The following is an 18,100-nucleotide window of genomic DNA, read 5'->3' on the forward strand; positions in this document are numbered from 1 at the left end:
CACTGGTTATTTTCCATAACAACACAGATTTTAGTATATTCATTACCTTCATCATTTGGATGGAAATAAACCACGACTGGCTTGAGCATGTAAGCAGTAAGTTCTGCGGCCGGTTACATAACTCTTTAAGACCTGAAGGCATTCTTACATGTGAGCAGCATCTGGATCAAATTTTGTGGTGATAGCATAAAGTAATCAGAAGTTACAGCTTTTGGAACCAAGGTAGTCTTTTTGTTTAGCCCTTGACACCCCAAATGGGCATTTTTAAAATCCTTTACTCAGTGAAGAATATCTGCAATAAATTGTTGATTTTGGACTCATGTCAATCGGGAGCATCCACTGCAAGCAGGGTGAAAATTACGGAATTTCGCCCCTGAAATGGGTCGTACTATTGTCAGTGCATGATCGCGCCGAACAGGCTAAATGCGGGAAAATACCGAGCAGTGTCAACATAACAGAAGACACTGTAAGTGTTCAAAAGATATGTTTTCTTGGAAATTAAATGTTTGAATTTAATTTTAAGTGTCTCTCATGTATGGCCTACATTTCACACACTGTTCATCTAAATTAAACGTTTAATGTGAGATGGTTAAGATGATGTGATTGTGGTCACTTTACGACTTGAGTGTGATGAATGAATTATTAATGGTAAAATCGGGAATGCCTACTGAAACCCAGTAAACAGGCCACCCCGGGGCTAAATTAAGACTGTATTATTGATAAGCTTGGACTATATTGATTGAACCTCTGTCAATAATGGAGAAATTGTACACTTACTAATTCTACATAACATAGATGTTATCTTCCTAATTCTATCTTGCCAACCTTTTAAAGTTTTTTTATATGTGATACTTACAAATAAGGAAGTAATATAGGAAGTAATAGCAATACCATAGTTTCAAGAACTGTCTATAATAGTACAAACTAGAACAGGGAGGGATTTAAAAAATAAAGAAGGTAAAGAAAAATATATTTTTTAGGTAAGGGTCTGTAGGAGGCAGTTAAGTGCACATGGAAGAGATGAGTTTTCAGCGTTTCTTGAATATAGATTGGTTGTCCAGCTGGTCACTCTGTGAAAGGATGGTTGAAAACAACTTGATCAAGTTCTTCACTCAAGTAGGGCTTCACACAAGGGCTTGACACTGCAAGGACTCCAGTTAAGTATGCAATAGATAGCAGGGCTGGGAGAATAAATCGAGATTCATCTCGATTCATGGATCAATTCTGAGATTTCCCGAATGCATTGCGATTCTCTCTTGAATCGATTCTGAGCTCAGATTTAACAGCAGATGGCGCTCACTGCTCAGTCACTGCTGGAAAGGGTTCAAATATGCAAAAAATGCTGGAAAACTGAAGAATCTGCAGGACCTGGAGGATTTTTCTGAAGAACAGAGCTCAGTTTAACTGCTCAGGATAAACAAGAGACTCATGAACAACCATCACAAAACTAAAAAACAGTCGTAGATCATCCAGGTAACCACACACAGTATTAACCCATTTGTGCCCAAATTTTTCTGAATGGTTTCATGCATATAGTCATGTTAATAGTGTCCTATGTGAACATGTTCTGCAATTATTTTCCCCAGGTTTTTTTTTTTTTTCTTGAAAATCATGTTTGAATGTGCGGCAACTATAGTTACCGGTGGGCAAATATGTTGTAAGCACCCTTTCAATGTAAAATTTGAATAGGAGGAGAACATTTATGCATTTAACTCAAAATAACTGTTTTCAACAGATCAATCTTTATTCATAAACACATTTATTATGTAGAAAAGTCAAAGAACATTCGATGCAAACCCAAAAAAGCTGCATCTAGCTTATAATCTCTTCAATATGAAAACACAACGAACAACAAATCCATTTGTCTTAAAGTGGTGGAACATAGTGCAGAACAAAGTGCAGCCATTAAGCTGCCCCAACAGGGCATTGTATATCAAAAAAGTTAAATGAAAATAAATAAATAAAAACAAATAGAATTAATAAAAAAAAAAAAAACATCTATATAACAAAAACAACAACAACAAAATAACAAAAATAACAGTGCATACAGAATTATTTTTAAAGACATTCGGAATGGGAAGTTATGTAATACGTCTCCTACCCACTCCCCTTTTCTATCTCTCTTCTCCCTCCACTCCTCTCTCTCCTGGGTAGATTTTAGTGGTTGGCATGAAATTTCCTGAAGCACTCAATATGCAAGGCAACACTGCATTTCTCACATGCAAAGGAAGTGCGTCCATCACATCTTCGACAACTCATGTACTTTCTTCCTGTGTTGTGGGGCCAGTGGTTCAAGTTGTCAAATCTGGCAGCCTCACATATTGCAGAGCCCAACACTGACCTTCTTCCATGCCCCTGTGGCCTCATCCCATGGCGCTGGAGTAGACTCTGGGCAACCAGCCTTTGGAAGGAGAGAAGATCTCTGTCTCCCCCTTTACATGACCTGTATGGATGGATTGATGGATGAATTTTCAATTTGTGGGTATTGAATGAATTAAATAATTAATAAATACATGTTTTTGTTTTTGTGTCATGCCACTTAAGATATAGACCCATCCTTCCACCCTGCAGCCTCACCTCCCACTTCCCATTACACCCCCATGTACCTGTAATAACACCAGGCATTGACCATAGCACTATTGAGTGCCCAACTGTAGCATGGCCACTACCACTTCTTTGATCGAATGCCAGTCCGGTAACGGTTCACACATTGGTCGTGCAGGTCAACACCTCCCATATGTGTGTTGTGGCTCTTTATACATGTAGGCTGTTTCACTTTATCCATTGCGTGTTTCTGTTTGTTCCATCGTTGAGTGTCAACATCGGAGTACTTATTCTCCATATTGGTCACAACAGTGACCACGCTATTGTCATTCCATCTCACGATCAGTTTTCCATCTTCAATAAGGAATTCTGCATTACCTCTTGAGGTCTTCCGGAAGCTCTTTGCTGGTGTTAGTGGGATATCAAAGAGACGATTCTCCCGAAGTGTGCCACAGCTGCCGTAGCCCCTTTTGGTCATCTCATCAACCAGGGTGAGTGTTGTGAATAGGTTGTCATGATAGAACTTGCATCCAGGTGGCACTCCAGCTTTCTCTGCCAAGCGAAGAACCACACTTGGACCCTGACCCAGTCCAGTTTCAACGAGACGAGTGTGGCTACCTGCATATGGTTCCATCTGGTAGACAAATCCAGATGAGGATGCAAGACTCCAGATCTTGAAACCAAAGCGAATGGGCTTCCCCCTGATAAACTGCTTGCATCCATGCCTACCAAAGTACTCAATCATCATCTCATCCACTGCCAGATATTCCTGAATAGTCATGGTTTTGTTGACTTTATTCAGCTCCTCAAACACAGGACGCACCTTGAAGAAAGGGTCATCTGTGACTTTCATGTTATCCACAACATGAACGGAAGCCATTATCTCATCAAATCTGTTCCTCCGCATGGCCTCTTTAATGCTTTTGTTGTTCACATCATTGTCATCTGACCAAAGAAGACGTCGTCTTGGGACTGAGTTGTAGGCAGTGGTCAAAAGAATGCCATAGAATGTTAGGAGCTCTTCATCAGTCAGATTGAGGGTGGCACCTTTCTGTGCTGCATATAAATTTGACATTTCCAGGGTGATATCCCGTAGTGATTTGGGATAGAATGTGAGAAAGATGTCTGCTGGATCATCTGACGTGATGATGGGATTGGTTGGCTTGTGTTGATAGGGAGGGAGTTTATGACGCTTGGCCTGTATTATCTCTAATATTATCTCCCTTATTTTGTTAAAATTATTAACATTTTCACAGATTCTGCAAGTGGTTCACATACTTTTTCTTGCAACTGTACATCTGAAGCGGCAGTGGATTTCAGAATCCAGCCCTTCAGTGCCATGCCTAAATGTCTATCGTTTATTTTTTATCTACATTTTTGTACGGGTAATACATAATCTTGTAATTGTGGTGTCCTAATTAGAAATAAAACATGAATAAGTTCTGGAAATTGTCAACACAAAATCAGTAATTTTGACCAATAAAATTGCTTTTATTTTGAAACCACGATTACCAGTTTGCATATTTAGGAGTGTAAAAAACACATTCCGGGGGGTAAAAAACACTTTTTGGCGGGATTCCCCTATGTAAAATTTGCATTTCAGGGGCTAAATATCATGTTAGTCCTGGGACACACTAGACGATTTTCAGATCTTAACCGATTTTAAAACTGGGAGACCACAGACATAATGACAGTTTCAACTGATTTTTAGCATTATAATATGAAAAACAACCCACGGCAACAGTGTTAAAGTAGCCCAATTCTGCGGAAACCCACGGACTTGGCAACACTGCATGTAACCTACACACATGGAAATAACTAAAGCACACCTGCAGGAGATATATTTATTTAATTAATTGAATCACAGTCTTTCTGAACACTCAATGACACTATGCTATGCGGTTTTTCGAAGGTTTTAATATATTGTGCAGCCTTACAAAATGGTCCAATAATGCGGTTCATGGATTCTCGTCCGTAGATATGTGCCACTTCTTTTTTTGCCAGTTACTCGACACAGGTAAATTGCAAGGATTTTTTTTTAAACAGAGTACTACAATTTAATCAATAAGTCATTACAGCCCTACTATTGAGTCACATGTGATATTCGTCCCGTCTGTCTCAGTGCTGAAACTCTTTATACAAACTTACATGAATACAGCTTATGCAAATTCCAAACACACATTAGTCCTCATTAATACAGGTTCATATGTTAATGATTCTTCATGATTTTCATCTTAAATCATACACTTAACTTTCAGAGTTATTGGAATCACATTTTTAGCAAAGCTCCTGTTATCTTAAGGGAAACAGTAGGAAACCATTGAAAGTGTTGTAGTTATTCCCGTTATCATATATCCTTGTGTTAGGGTACAGTCTCACATAGACAACATCTCCAACCTCCAGGATCAACACAACTCCATTCAAAGAGTTTAACACATTCTGAGCCTGATGGGCATATGCTACAACCACCCGCTCTCCATTCTTAAAAATGGACGCACCTGATGCAGTTGGGCCAATACCACATACAGAGACTCTGAACATGTAAGCTCCTTTCAGTGGGGCTGTGAAAACACCTAAATCAAATAACAAGAGATACAGAATCAGCTGTTTCCTGTATGATTGCTCAATTACCAAACACACTGTGTAATAGTTTAGAAAGATGACAGATGATTTCAGGCTACATTTACACGACAAAAATGTCCTAAAAACAGACACATTTAAAAACGTGCGTTTTCAGGACCCTAAAAACGCTGTTGTCATGTAAACTTCCCCTAATTCTCTTACACACATTACACAACTGCAGAGAGGTCTGAATGGAGCAGAAGGGTTTTCATTACTATAAACTGAGTTTTATGACTCCATTTCATTGATAATTACCTGTAATTGGGTTGTAGGCGTTCCCTATGTTTGTGAAGACGTTCCTGTAGGTAAGTGTGATTTCAGTGGTTAAAGGACCAATATATCCACTGCCAGATTGCATCAGTGCAGCTGAAAAAGCTATTTCTCTGTCTGTTATTGAAAAACATAAGCAATATTGTGATATATTACTGTATTACACTGAGAATGGATACACTGAATTTAACATCATTCAAGCACACTTTCACCTCTATTTTCCTTTCTCAACTCCACTTGACTCAGAGTAAGATTTGAAATTTCTGTGAAGGAATAAAGATTCTGTTAAATGACATTTACACTGATTATTGTAACAGATAACACAATTTACACAGTATACAGGTGCATTTCAATAAATTAGAATGTCGTGGAAAAGTTAATTTATTTCAGTAATTCAACTCAAATTGTGGAACTCGTGTATTAAATAAATTCAGTGCACACAGACTGACTTTGGCTCACATTTAACAAAAACCCACCAATTCAATAAATTAGAATACTTCATAAGATCAATAAAAAAAAAAAAGAAATTAAAAAAAAAAATTTAAACAGAAATGTCAGGCTTCTGAAAAGTATGTTCATTTCTATGCACTCAATACTTGGTTGGGCCTTCTTTTGCATGAATTACTGCAGCAATGTGGCGTGGTATGGAGGCGATCAGCCTGTGGCACTGCTCAGGTGTATTGGAAGTCCAGGTTGCTTTGATAGCGGCCTTCAGGTCATCTGCATTGTTGGGTCTGGCATCTCTCATCTTCCTCTTGACAACACCCTATAGATTCTCTATGGGGTTCAGGTCAGGCGAGTTTGCTGGCCAATCAAGCACAGTAACACCATGGTCAGTGAACCAGCTTTTGGTACCTTTGGCAGTGTGGGCAGGTGCCAAATCCTGCTGGAAAATGAAATCAGCATCTCCATAAAGCTTGTCAGCAGAAGGAAGCATGAAGTGCTCTAAAATTTCCTGGTAGATGCCTGTGTTGACTGTGGACTTCAGAAAACACAGTGGACCAACACCAGCAGATGACATGGCAGCCCAAATCATCACTGACTGTGGAAACTTCACACTGGACTTCAAGCAACATGGTTTCTGTGCCTCTCCACTCTTCCTCCAGACTCTGGGACCTTGATTTCCAAATGAAGTGCAAAATTTACTTTCATCTGAAAAGAGGATTTTGGACCACTGAGCAACAGTCCAGTTCTTTTTCTCCGTAGCCCAGGTAAGACGCTTCTGACGTTGTCTTTGGTTCAGAAGTGGTTTGGTACGTGGAATGCGACAGTTGTAGCCCATTTCCTGAAGATGTCTGTGTGCGGTGGCTCTTGATGCACTGACTCCAGCTTCAGTCCTCTCCTTTTGAAGCTCTTAAATCGGCTTCACCTGACAATCTTCTCAAGCCTGCGGTCATTCCTTTCACTTGTACACCTTTTCCTACCACACTTTTTCCTTCCAGTCAACTTTCCATGAATATGCTTTGGCACAGCACTCTGCGAACAGCCAGCTCTTTCAGCAGTGACCCTCTGTGGCTAACCCTCATTGTAGAGGGTCTTGACAATCATCTTCTGGACAACTGTCAAGTCAGCAGACTTGCCCATGACTGCTGTTGGGATTACCGACCTAAACCCAGTATTTATACCCTGAGAACGGTAATTTAATAGAACTTGAAATTAAATATTCTAATAATTTGAGATACTGATTTTTTTATTTTGATGAGCAGCAAGCTGTAATCATCAAAATGAAAACAAAAAAGTCTGGAAATATTTTACTTTATGTCTAATAAATCTAGAATATATTTAAGTTTTACATTTTGAATTAAATCACAGGAAAAAAAAAAAAAAATTATTGAGATTCACCTGTACGCTCAACTTTACACTAACATTTACACTATGCAATGTATTACATTGGTGTTTTATTTTCAGGACCATTGATAAAAGAGTAAATGTTTTGGTGAAGTACCTTCATTTTTCTTGTTCATCTCATCAATCAGTTGCATCTCTAAAGCTCTGATGTTTTCTTTCTGCTCTGTAACGGTGGCGGTCAGTTCTCTGTTGTTTTCTTTCTGCTCTGTAATGGTGCCGGTCAGTTCTCTGATGTTTGCTTTCTGCTCTGTAACGGTGGCGGTCAGTTCTCTGATGTTTCCTTTCTGCTCTGTAACGGTGGCGGTCAGTTCTCTGATGTTTTCTTTCTGCTCTGTTACGGTGGTGGTTAGTTCTCGGATGTTTCCTTTCTGCTCTGTAACGGTGGCGGTCAGTTCTCTGATGTTTTCTTTCTGCTCTGTAACGGTGGCGGTCAGTTCTCTGATGTTTCCTTTCTGCTCTGTAACGGTGGCGGTCAGACACATTTAAAAACGTGCGTTTTCAGGACCCTAAAAACGCTGTTGTCATGTAAACTTCCCCTAATTCTCTTACACACATTACACAACTGCAGAGAGGTCTGAATGGAGCAGAAGGGTTTTCATTACTATAAACTGAGTTTTATGACTCCATTTCATTGATAATTACCTGTAATTGGGTTGTACCCTCATTGTAGAGGGTCTTGACAATCATCTTCTGGACAACTGTCAAGTCAGCAGACTTGCCCATGACTGCTGTTGGGATTACCGACCTAAACCCAGTATTTATACCCTGAGAACGGTAATTTAATAGAACTTGAAATTAAATATTCTAATAATTTGAGATACTGATTTTTTTATTTTGATGAGCAGCAAGCTGTAATCATCAAAATGAAAACAAAAAAGTCTGGAAATATTTTACTTTATGTCTAATAAATCTAGAATATATTTAAGTTTTACATTTTGAATTAAATCACAGGAAAAAAAAAAAAAAATTATTGAGATTCACCTGTACGCTCAACTTTACACTAACATTTACACTATGCAATGTATTACATTGGTGTTTTATTTTCAGGACCATTGATAAAAGAGTAAATGTTTTGGTGAAGTACCTTCATTTTTCTTGTTCATCTCATCAATCAGTTGCATCTCTAAAGCTCTGATGTTTTCTTTCTGCTCTGTAACGGTGGCGGTCAGTTCTCTGTTGTTTTCTTTCTGCTCTGTAATGGTGCCGGTCAGTTCTCTGATGTTTGCTTTCTGCTCTGTAACGGTGGCGGTCAGTTCTCTGATGTTTCCTTTCTGCTCTGTAACGGTGGCGGTCAGTTCTCTGATGTTTTCTTTCTGCTCTGTTACGGTGGTGGTTAGTTCTCGGATGTTTCCTTTCTGCTCTGTAACGGTGGCGGTCAGTTCTCTGATGTTTTCTTTCTGCTCTGTAACGGTGGCGGTCAGTTCTCTGATGTTTCCTTTCTGCTCTGTAACGGTGGCGGTCAGTTCTCTCAGTGCTGCATGGATGTCAGGGATGCCCAGATCACAGTATTGTTGGCTGTCAGTTGAAGCTTCAGCTCTCAAAGTGTCTGTTTGAGGTGGATTCTGTCTTCCGTCCTCAGAGCTGATCTGTTGACTGATCTCATTCTCATTGAGTCCTCCATCTACCTGCTGCTGGATGACAAACACAAAGGTTTCCAACAGCAGCGGTATACATACTAAAGCCTTCATTCTTCACTGATGTTTGTTTCCAGCTCTTGCTCTGTCATCCCCACAGCCTCTCATGTTCCTTTTATAGTGTCCTGATTTACTGTCTTTTTTACTTGATTTATATTGCTTCAGATAAAAAAGTAGTTCAAGTTAATTGTTAACCATAATTAGTGGGATGTTCCAGGCACAGTAAATGTTTACAACACTCTGTTCACAACATTTGTGGCACTATGTTGATCTCAACAGAACATAACTTTTACTTTTTTTGTTTGCTTTTTTAGTTTTTTTTTTTTTTTTTTTTTTTTTTTTTTTTAAAGTTTCATATAGATCAGCAGTCAGCATCCTTGTGGGACGTGGAGTAATAATCACAGAAACACATCTCCAGTCGTGTGAATGGATTTACCTAGTTCTGGCATGAAACTCCAGATGTCACAGGCTGATAGGTCTTTAACTCATTTGGTAGTGATTACGTCATTTCAGGGATCTACGTTAACATTTATCTTTAGGAGCACTTTCTGATCAATAACAGACATTAACTTTTCTATTACAGGGCGATATTTGCCCCTTTAAATTAATTTCCAGGGGCATTTTTTTTACCATTATAAGAGCAATTTCTTCTAATCTTATTAAATGTATGCATCATATTTCATCAATTTCTTAAGTTAAAATAGTAAATGTGTTTTTAAATGTTAAACAATAAATTCAGTTAGAAACAATTCAGTTAAGACCCAATCAGACTGTTACCAATCAAAAGAAATCATCAAAAAAATGCATCTTTGCACTGCAAAAGTGGCATAGAAGCTCCATCTGAAGCGGTATTATTTAGACACATTTACATAGACTGCTTAATGCAGCTCATTGATATATAATGTTGTACAAATGTTTTTTAATAGAATTTTTTGAATTTAGAATACATGTAAAAAGTAATCTTTAAAAGTTTGATATTTTAAGTAGAGGACTCTTAAGAGTGGCTTGCAGACGCCATCCACCATCCACTTCTTCTATCTCTACCTTGCTGATATACTACAGCAATCAGCGCCACACTGCCCCTAGTGTCAGGTAGTGGATTTACATTTACAAAGGCAACTAATGTGACAGGTCAAGACTGTTACATACCCTCCCCCTCAGAAGAAGGTTGACTAAAACCATAACATGGCTTCAGATTTTGAACATGTACAGTTTCCACAACATTAGGATCATCCATGTACCTTAAAAAACAATTAACAGGCCCAAGTACTTTTACTACCTTCGCAGGGCCTTTCCATTTTGCTGCCAACTTAGCCATATACCCTTCGTTAGCTCTGGAAAGAGGATGGGTTCGGACCCAAACCACATCTCCCACCTGAAACTGAACTGATTTATGCCGTTGATTGTAGTATCTCCTCTGTTTATCTTGGGCTCTTTCAACATTCGCCTTCACCAAGTTGCTGAGTTGTTGTTGTCTGTCGATAAAGTAAGTAGGGTTGTCCGGATTAGGCGGTTTGTGGATGGCTCTTTCTATGGGTCCCTTCAATTTTCGCCCCAATGCAGCCTCTGCAGGTGTAAACCCAGTGCTCTCGTGCCATGCTGCGTTGAGGGCAAAACGAAACTCTGCAAGCCACTTGTCCCGTAGTCGATGTTGGTCACCGACATAAGAAGCAATCATTGTTTTAAGGTTGCGGTTAACCCTTTCTGTAAGGTTGGTTTGGGGGTGATAAGCAGTTGTCAATTTCTGGATAACCCCCCATTGCTTGCAGACTGCATTGAGTAGTTGAGAGGTAAATTGTACCCCTCTATCCGACACCAAATACGCAGGCGTACCCCATCTGGTGAAAATCTCCTCTAGAAGAATCCGAACTATTTGCGGTGTCATGGCTTTCCGCAACGGAAACATTTCTACCCATTTAGAGCAATAGTTAACAACCACAAGGAGGTATTCATTTTGTTTACTGCTCTAAGGGAAAGGTCCCATTAAGTCCACTCCGAACATATGTCCAGGTTCGATGACCGGCGTTGATTGGAGATGACCAGACAACTTGGTTATTGCAGGTTTGTATTTTTGACAGATGGTACATTCCTTGCAATACTTCCACACATCATTTCTCACATTTGGCCAATATGCTATGTCGAGTAATTTTAGAAGAGTTTTCAATCTCCCTAGGTGTCCACTAAGGAGACTGTCATGTGCGTAATGTAACAGAGCTTCACTTTGACTGGATGGAATCATCAGTTGGAGTTTTTGTCCTTGTTGTCCTTTTGGTAGACTACGAAAGAGAAAACCATTCTGCATCACGTAATGGACACGGGTAGGATCAGCAACATCCTTGCACTGTGCCTCTTGAATCAGTTCTTGTAACTCTGGGTCTCTTTGTTGATCCGTGGCAATTTGTGCTAGATCCACTTCCATGTTGTTTGGTAACACATCTGTGGTTTTTATTACTGCAATCATTTCCTGAGTATGGTTATGTACTCTGGACAAGATGTCAGGCACCACATTGCATTGACCTTTACAATATTTTATTGTAAATTGAAACCCTTGTAACCTTAATGTCCAACTGGTGAAACGTGATATTGGCTTTGGGTGTTGGAACACCCATGTCAGTGCTGCATGGTCTGTAATAACTGTAAATGAACGCCCCTCCAAATATGGCCTCCACTTTTCCACAGCCCAAATTACAGCCAAACACTCCTTTTCAGAAACAGAGTAGGCTTTCTCTGCTCCTCGTAGTAAATGTGAAGCATAGGCAATGACCTTTTCTTCACCTGCCATTTCCTGAGTGAGTACCGCACCTAACCCAACTTCACTAGCATCCGTTTGTACTGTGAAAGGTTTGCTGAAATCAGGGGGTTTCAACACTGGTGCTTGGTTAACTGGTGCTTAAATCCTGTTTTATAGTGTTGAATGCATGTTGGCATTGTTCTGATCATAACCAAGTAGAGTTTTTTTGTTTCAGTGCATGGAGTGGGGCAGCTTTCTCAGAGAAATGTGCAATACAGCGGTGATACCAACCGGCAAGCCCCAGAAAGCGCTGCACATCCTTGAGTGACTGAGGGGTTGGAAAGAAAGTGACTGCCTCCACTTTTGCTGGATCTGTTTTTATCCCACTGCTTGACAGAATGTGACCTAAGAAGGTAAGAGTCTGCTGCATAAAGTTACACTTGCTCAGGTTGAGGGTTAGACCGGCTTTATGGAGACAATGAAAAACTTGCTGTAAATGGTAGAGATGATCTTCCTCATTCTTGGAGAACACTACCACGTCATCAATGTAGATGAAACAGCACTTGCCTTTGAGTTCTCTTAGAGCATGTTCCATTAGTCTCTGGAACGTTGCAGTGGCATTTTTGAGCCCAAACGGAAGATGACAAAATTCATATAGCCCAGATGAAGTGACGAAGACAGTTTTCTGGATGCTGTCAGGCGCCATTTCCACTTGCCAGTATCCACTTTTCAGGTCAAGTGTACTGAATATTGCGACGCCATGCAAGGATTCAAGAATATCTTGGATTTGTGGCAAAGGGTAGGCATCGAGGTAAGTTTTAGCATTCAAACCACGATAGTCCACACACAGTCTTGAACTACCATCCTTCTTTGGCACTACTACAACAGGTGCTGCCCACGGAGAAGTTGATGGCCTGACAAACTTCTTAGTCAGCAGATTATTGATTTCAAATTTGATGAACTGCTGCTTGTCTACAGATACTTTATATGGGCGTTTCCTGACAGGCACTTCATCAGTTGTGAGAATTTGGTGTTTTACCAGGTTGGAATGTCCTATTTCATGTGTGCATATTGCAGGCCATTGCAACATTAACTTCTCTAATTGGGTTTTGAACTGAAAACTAGTATTAGCTTGTTGAACCAGTTTTTGAATGGATAGGTGGGTTTCACTGGATGTAAGAGGGATGGGTAAGGCTATATAAAAATTTACTGTTGCTTGGGGTCCATGTGGCAAGAAAGGAAAGGCTTCTTCAGTTCTTCCTTCACTGGCAGGTATGATGTATTTTGATCTCTGGAAGTCTAAAGTCAATCCAGAACCCATCAGTAAATCCATCCCTAGGATGATTGGCACGGTCAAATCTGTGTCATTCATTATGTATAACGTTAGCTCCATCTTACATCCCTGGATCTCACATTTCCAAGTCACTCTTCCAATTGCAGTCTGCTGCTGTCCATTGGCGAGAAGGAATGCTTGACCACCACGTGGCTGATATGGCTCGTTCTTGCTGATCTGTTCCCAGGTTGACTTTTGAATGAGAGAGAGTGTACTACCCGTGTCTATCATCGCTGAACAGTACCGGTCTTGGAGAATAATGGGGATGTTGACGGTCTTGACTCCAGTTAGAGCCAAGTTATGAAAAGGTTGTACAATACTGGTATTGGTACGAGGAGGTCCTACTTGGAGACAGTGAGTTGACTGAACTTTCTTTTTTTGATCAGCTGTATTAACTTGACTCCAATATCTCTTAGACTCTTCAAAATCCCTTCCAATTTGTGTGCCAATTCTTATCAGTTCACCAGCATCCTTTACTGTCCCTCTAAACAGACTAGCTAGCCGAGGGTTACAGTTTCTTAATATAGCCTGGACAATGTCTCTCTCACTCATCTCACTTTTCCATTTCATACACAGTGCTCAGTACTGGTAAGCAAGGTCCCGAATACATTCCTTCCCCCTTTGTTTCCTTTCTTGCAATCTTCTAATCGCTACTTCTTCATAGTCTTCACTTAAGAAGGACTGTAAGAAGACTTCTCGAAACTGCTTCCAACTCCTCACATGTTGCCGTTCCACCATCCACCAGTCTTTAGCAGTGCCTTTGAGCACAGCAGTGAACGCAGCCATAATTTCAGCATCACTGAGAGGTCGAACTGCAAAGTATTCTTCACATCGCTCAATGAAGTTTACAGGATCCTCTTCCTGCATTTCACAAAAGCTGGGAAACACAAGTTTTACTGGAGGATTGTAATGCAAGGAAGTATGACTTTCTGGACATACTGAGGGAATGTTCTGTACACTATAAGTTTGATTTTGAGAAGCTGAATATGGGGTAGAGCAATTGGGAACAGTCTGTGTGGAGTTATACAAGCATTGATAGATTTTAATTTTTGGTCAATTTGGGCATCCCTCCATTTCAAAGAGTCTATCATGGATTGTCCCAAGTCCCTTACTGCTAGTTCCAGTTGTTCCTTCATTCTATCTCTCTCTCTATCAAAATGGTAGTTCATTTTATCCCTCAAGGCTTGAAACTTGGCATCCAACATCTCTTGAGAAACACACTCACTCACCCTCTGTTTGCGCTCTACCCAGCAGCCTTCGAGTGTAGTTAGTCATTCTGATAGCCTCTCTACTGACATTGCCGTTATTGTGGGTGTAGCCGAATTATACTCACTTTCAACCTCAAGCGGTGGTGGAGATGGAAATGTTTCCTGTACATCATCGCAGATCATTTCCTCCTCTCCTTCAGAATCTCCAGTTGCTGAATGTATGAATCATCTCACCAAATGGGTCTCTTCGAGTAGTAAATGTCTCCAATGAGAAATCTGGTTCAGGACCAAATCCATCCTCTCCCAGAGCAGCCTCACTTGCCATACTGAAGTATCTAAAATATACACTGACCACCAAAGATTATAAACGCCTGAAGGTCCCTGTTCGGGCGCCACTATGTAACACTTGGTCTAGTATTTTAAATCCAGACCAACTGCCACAAGATTTATATGAGGGAGGGAACCACCGGCAAAGATCCATGCAAGTCAAAATACTCAGTAAGGCAAACAGTAGATGCAAAAGTATGTGTAATTCGAAAAAGAGAAAAATAAAGAACACATCCAATCATCAAGACAGGTTATGAAATCACACATAAGCACGTAACAACTGGAGTCAGACCATTTCCCCAATGGGAAGGAAAGATCATATATAAATAAACACTATTCACTGGTGAAATGTTATCTTATCTGGATAGTCCGCAATGATGAAGTCCTTGCTGCTGTAGTCCAGTGAATTAAAGTCTTGGAGTGATGTGAACTGAACCAGTCAGTGATAATCCATCAAGTATCATAGCGTACAATCATACATTTCCGCTAGTGCCTCAACCCACAAGATCACAAGGAGGTTGGAAACCGCTACTTCCTGAGGTTAAATGTCCTTTTTGGTTAATAATCCATCTTGGTATTTTTCATAAGGACTAAAGAGTCCTTCTACAAATAAGCAAACAGAATTGACATTAGACCATATGTAAATAAACACAAAAAGAAACAACTATACATACATAACTATACAAAACACAAAAGCAAAAACAACACCTTACATTGACCGAGCAAAAAATCCCAAAGATTCCCAGTCAGGACTCTTAAGAGCTACCATGCTGTAGCACCAAACCAATCTAACTTCTTCTATCACTACCTTGCTGATATACTACAGCAATCAGCGCCACACTGCCCCTAGTGTCAGGTAGTGGATTTACATTTACAAGGGCAACTAATGTGACAGGTCAAGACTGTTACAAGCTTTGTTTGAAACTATTGTCACGAAATAGAGCAAAAACAGACAGTATTGTGGCTAAAATATTAAATCACTTAATATCAACTTGTTTATTAGACTTCAATAAGATCAGTAAGTATTACATTTGCAATCATGCCAATACTCTGAGAAACAGGAGTCTACTCGTGTGATAGAATTTAACTTGCATATTAGGCTTGCTGCGATAGACAGTGTTTCTGGTGTTCAGCAACAACACCTGTTATATTACTTGCCCACCGTCACCGTGGCACCGCCCCCACCGTCGTTTTGATTTTTTTTATAGTAATAAAAATCATTTAGTTCAGTTAGAGAACAGACACTACAGTTAAAAACTGAACACATCTGCTCAATTCAGCGTGAGCCGAACGTGAGTCAGCAGGAGTCAGATTTCACCTCACTTCACACTTTTCGCCTCACTTTTCTGAATGACAAGACGATGGATGAAGATTTGGTTCCAAAGTGTGAGATTCTAAGAACATCATGTGCTCTGTCTCCTTCAGACATCATGTGACCTTTCTCTGTACATCCTAAAAGGATGTAGCCCTTACCTTTTTTGTACTTTAGTTAATGAGCTGTCAGTTTCACTTCTTATATTTTTCTTATATAATGTACCCCTGGACAATAAACTGTGTGCCATGATTGAACTGCACTTTATGTGTCTGTCTAATCATTGGTACCCAGGTATACCTGCTTTTCTGTGCTAGATCGCTTAACCTGAAAGATCTTCCTGAAATACTTGATCTCCAAATTATTTTATCTTACACAAAGCGAAATGTAAAAGCACATATTTAAGGGGGTGGTTCATTGCGATTTCACTTTTTTAACTTTAGTTAGTGTGTAATGTTGCTGCTTGAGCATAAACAGTATCTGCAAAGTTACAGCGCTGAAAGTTCAATGCAAACGGAGATATTGACTTTTAAAGAATTCTCTGTTTAAGACTTTGAATAAGAACACCACAGAGAAGTCTTCTGACCAAACTGTAAGTAATTTAAAATGCTTATAATTTATGCCAGACTCAACTTACTTTACCTAACCTGAGAATAATAAATAATAAGTTTAAAGGTTTTAAGATCAAAGTTCACACCACAAAACAACAGCTCACATTATGATACCATAAAACAAGTTATTGTAAACTTTATCAGAAGTGCATAAATCTAATTTCCCAAAAGCTAGGTCATTCTTGTACAGGAAAAGTTGTAAATCAAGTTAATAATTACATTTAATGTTTTTATACATAATTTACTAACTTTTATTAAGTTTTGTGTTGAATAATTATAGTGAGTTTTACACATATAGTCTGATATCTTCAGTATATTTTGTATATAATTGTACAGTAACAGCAAGAAAATAATCAAAGTGATTTTGCCCTCAAATTACTTTTTTTGTATTTATTAATCCATGCATTTATTCAGTTCTACTTCTGTTGATACAGGATGTTGTTGAAATTTGTGGATTCGACAAGTTAAACTTCAGAAACAATGGTTTCATTAGTATAGACACAAGGCTTCAACATCACATGTAAACATCACTTGACCGGTTCCTGTGATCCAACAGTCTTTGTGATTATCACTCCGTTTCTGCTGATCTATATAAAAAAAAAAAAAGTAAGAGATGAGTCAAAGTTATTTTCTGTGGACATCAACATAGTGTCACAAATGTTGTGAATAGAGATAAACATCTACTGAGTCTGGAACATCTCTTTAATTATGATTAATAATTAACTTGAACTACTTTTTTTATCTGAAGCAATATAAATCAAGTACAAAAGACCATAAATCAGGACACTATAAAAGGAACATGAGAGGCTGTGGGGATGACAGAGCAAGAGCTGGAAACAAACATCAGTGAAGAATGAAGGCTTTAGTATGTATAGACCTTATGTAGCCCCGCCCCTTTTCAGCGCTGCGCTCGTTGTCTTTTGACTTCCGGTTTGTATTTCCACAGCGATCTTACATATTTATGAATGAACTGCTCATTTTAAAATCTTCCCGGTCTACTGACATTTGTTAAGACATCTGCTTTAAACATTACAGTGCTCACGATAACTTTCATTAACTCTACAACAAGTAAATCCACTTAACCAGCTAATTATTCTTTGACAGCGATGCCATAGAAATGTACAGAACTACCGCAAAACGGAAGTTCAAAGACAATTTTATAAAGATGGCGGCGTGCTTATTTCTCTGGTGCATAAGGCCTATACTGCTGCTGTTGGAAACCTTTGTGTTTGTCGTCCAGCAGCAGGTAGATGGAGGACTCAATGAGAATGAGATCAGTCAACAGATCAGCTCTGAGGACGGAAGACAGAATCCACCTCAAACAGACACTTTGAGAGCTGAAGCTTCAACTGACAGCCAACAATACTGCAATCTGGGCATCCCTGACATCTATGCATCACTGAGAGAACTGACCGCCACCGTTACAGAGCAGAAAGAAAACATCAGAGCTTTAGAGACGCAACTGAGGGATGAGATGAACAAGAAAAATGATGGTATTTCACCAAAACATTCACTCTTTTATCAATGATCCTCAAAGTAAAACACCAATGCAATACATTGAATAGTGTAAATGTTAGTGTAAAGTTGAGTGTATACTGTGTAAATTGTGTTATCTATTACAATAATCAGTGTAAATGTCATTTAACAGAATCTTTATTCC

At 39.4% G+C, this 18,100-nt stretch overlaps 2 protein-coding genes and 1 long non-coding RNA gene across 18 annotated transcripts in view; 1 reads left to right on the forward strand and 2 right to left on the reverse strand.

The window, feature by feature from the left end:
- LOC127511160 (uncharacterized) overlaps window positions 1–9,020 on the reverse strand; it is an 86,475-nt gene extending 77,455 nt beyond the window's left edge. For 2 of the 11 annotated variants that reach the window (XM_051891814.1, XM_051891810.1), the window contains exons 1-4: window positions 8,369–9,020; window positions 7,382–7,741; window positions 5,649–5,699; window positions 5,422–5,553 (exon numbers count right to left, since the gene is read on the reverse strand). In XM_051891814.1, the coding sequence (XP_051747774.1) occupies window positions 5,422–5,553; window positions 5,649–5,699; window positions 7,382–7,741; window positions 8,369–8,972 (1,147 nt within the window). In that variant the 5' untranslated portion in view covers window positions 8,973–9,020. Of the gene's footprint in view, window positions 1–1,721; window positions 2,444–2,606; window positions 5,118–5,421; window positions 5,554–5,648; window positions 5,700–7,381; window positions 7,742–8,368 lie in introns of those variants that run through there. The other 9 variants (XM_051891815.1, XM_051891811.1, XM_051891818.1 and 6 more) reach the window with 7 other exon arrangements.
- LOC127511276 (uncharacterized) overlaps window positions 1–18,100 on the reverse strand; it is a 249,197-nt gene that overhangs the window by 98,043 nt on the left and 133,054 nt on the right. Inside the window, exon 2 of the long non-coding RNA XR_007929956.1 lies at window positions 17,662–17,756. This is a non-coding gene — a long non-coding RNA (uncharacterized LOC127511276). The remainder of the gene's footprint in view (window positions 1–17,661; window positions 17,757–18,100) is intronic.
- LOC127511199 (heavy metal-binding protein HIP-like) overlaps window positions 1–18,100 on the forward strand; it is a 219,057-nt gene that overhangs the window by 16,985 nt on the left and 183,972 nt on the right. For 2 of the 6 annotated variants that reach the window (XR_007929873.1, XR_007929877.1), the window contains exons 1-2: window positions 17,271–17,370; window positions 17,684–17,933. The exons of the other annotated variants lie outside the window; for them this stretch is intronic. The gene's annotated coding sequence lies outside the window, so the exon portion shown is untranslated. Of the gene's footprint in view, window positions 1–17,270; window positions 17,371–17,683; window positions 17,934–18,100 lie in introns of those variants that run through there. 6 annotated transcript variants of the gene reach the window in all.

Source organism: Ctenopharyngodon idella, chromosome 4 (assembly GCF_019924925.1).
Source record: "Ctenopharyngodon idella isolate HZGC_01 chromosome 4, HZGC01, whole genome shotgun sequence".
Classification (NCBI taxonomy): Eukaryota; Metazoa; Chordata; class Actinopteri; order Cypriniformes; family Xenocyprididae; genus Ctenopharyngodon; species Ctenopharyngodon idella.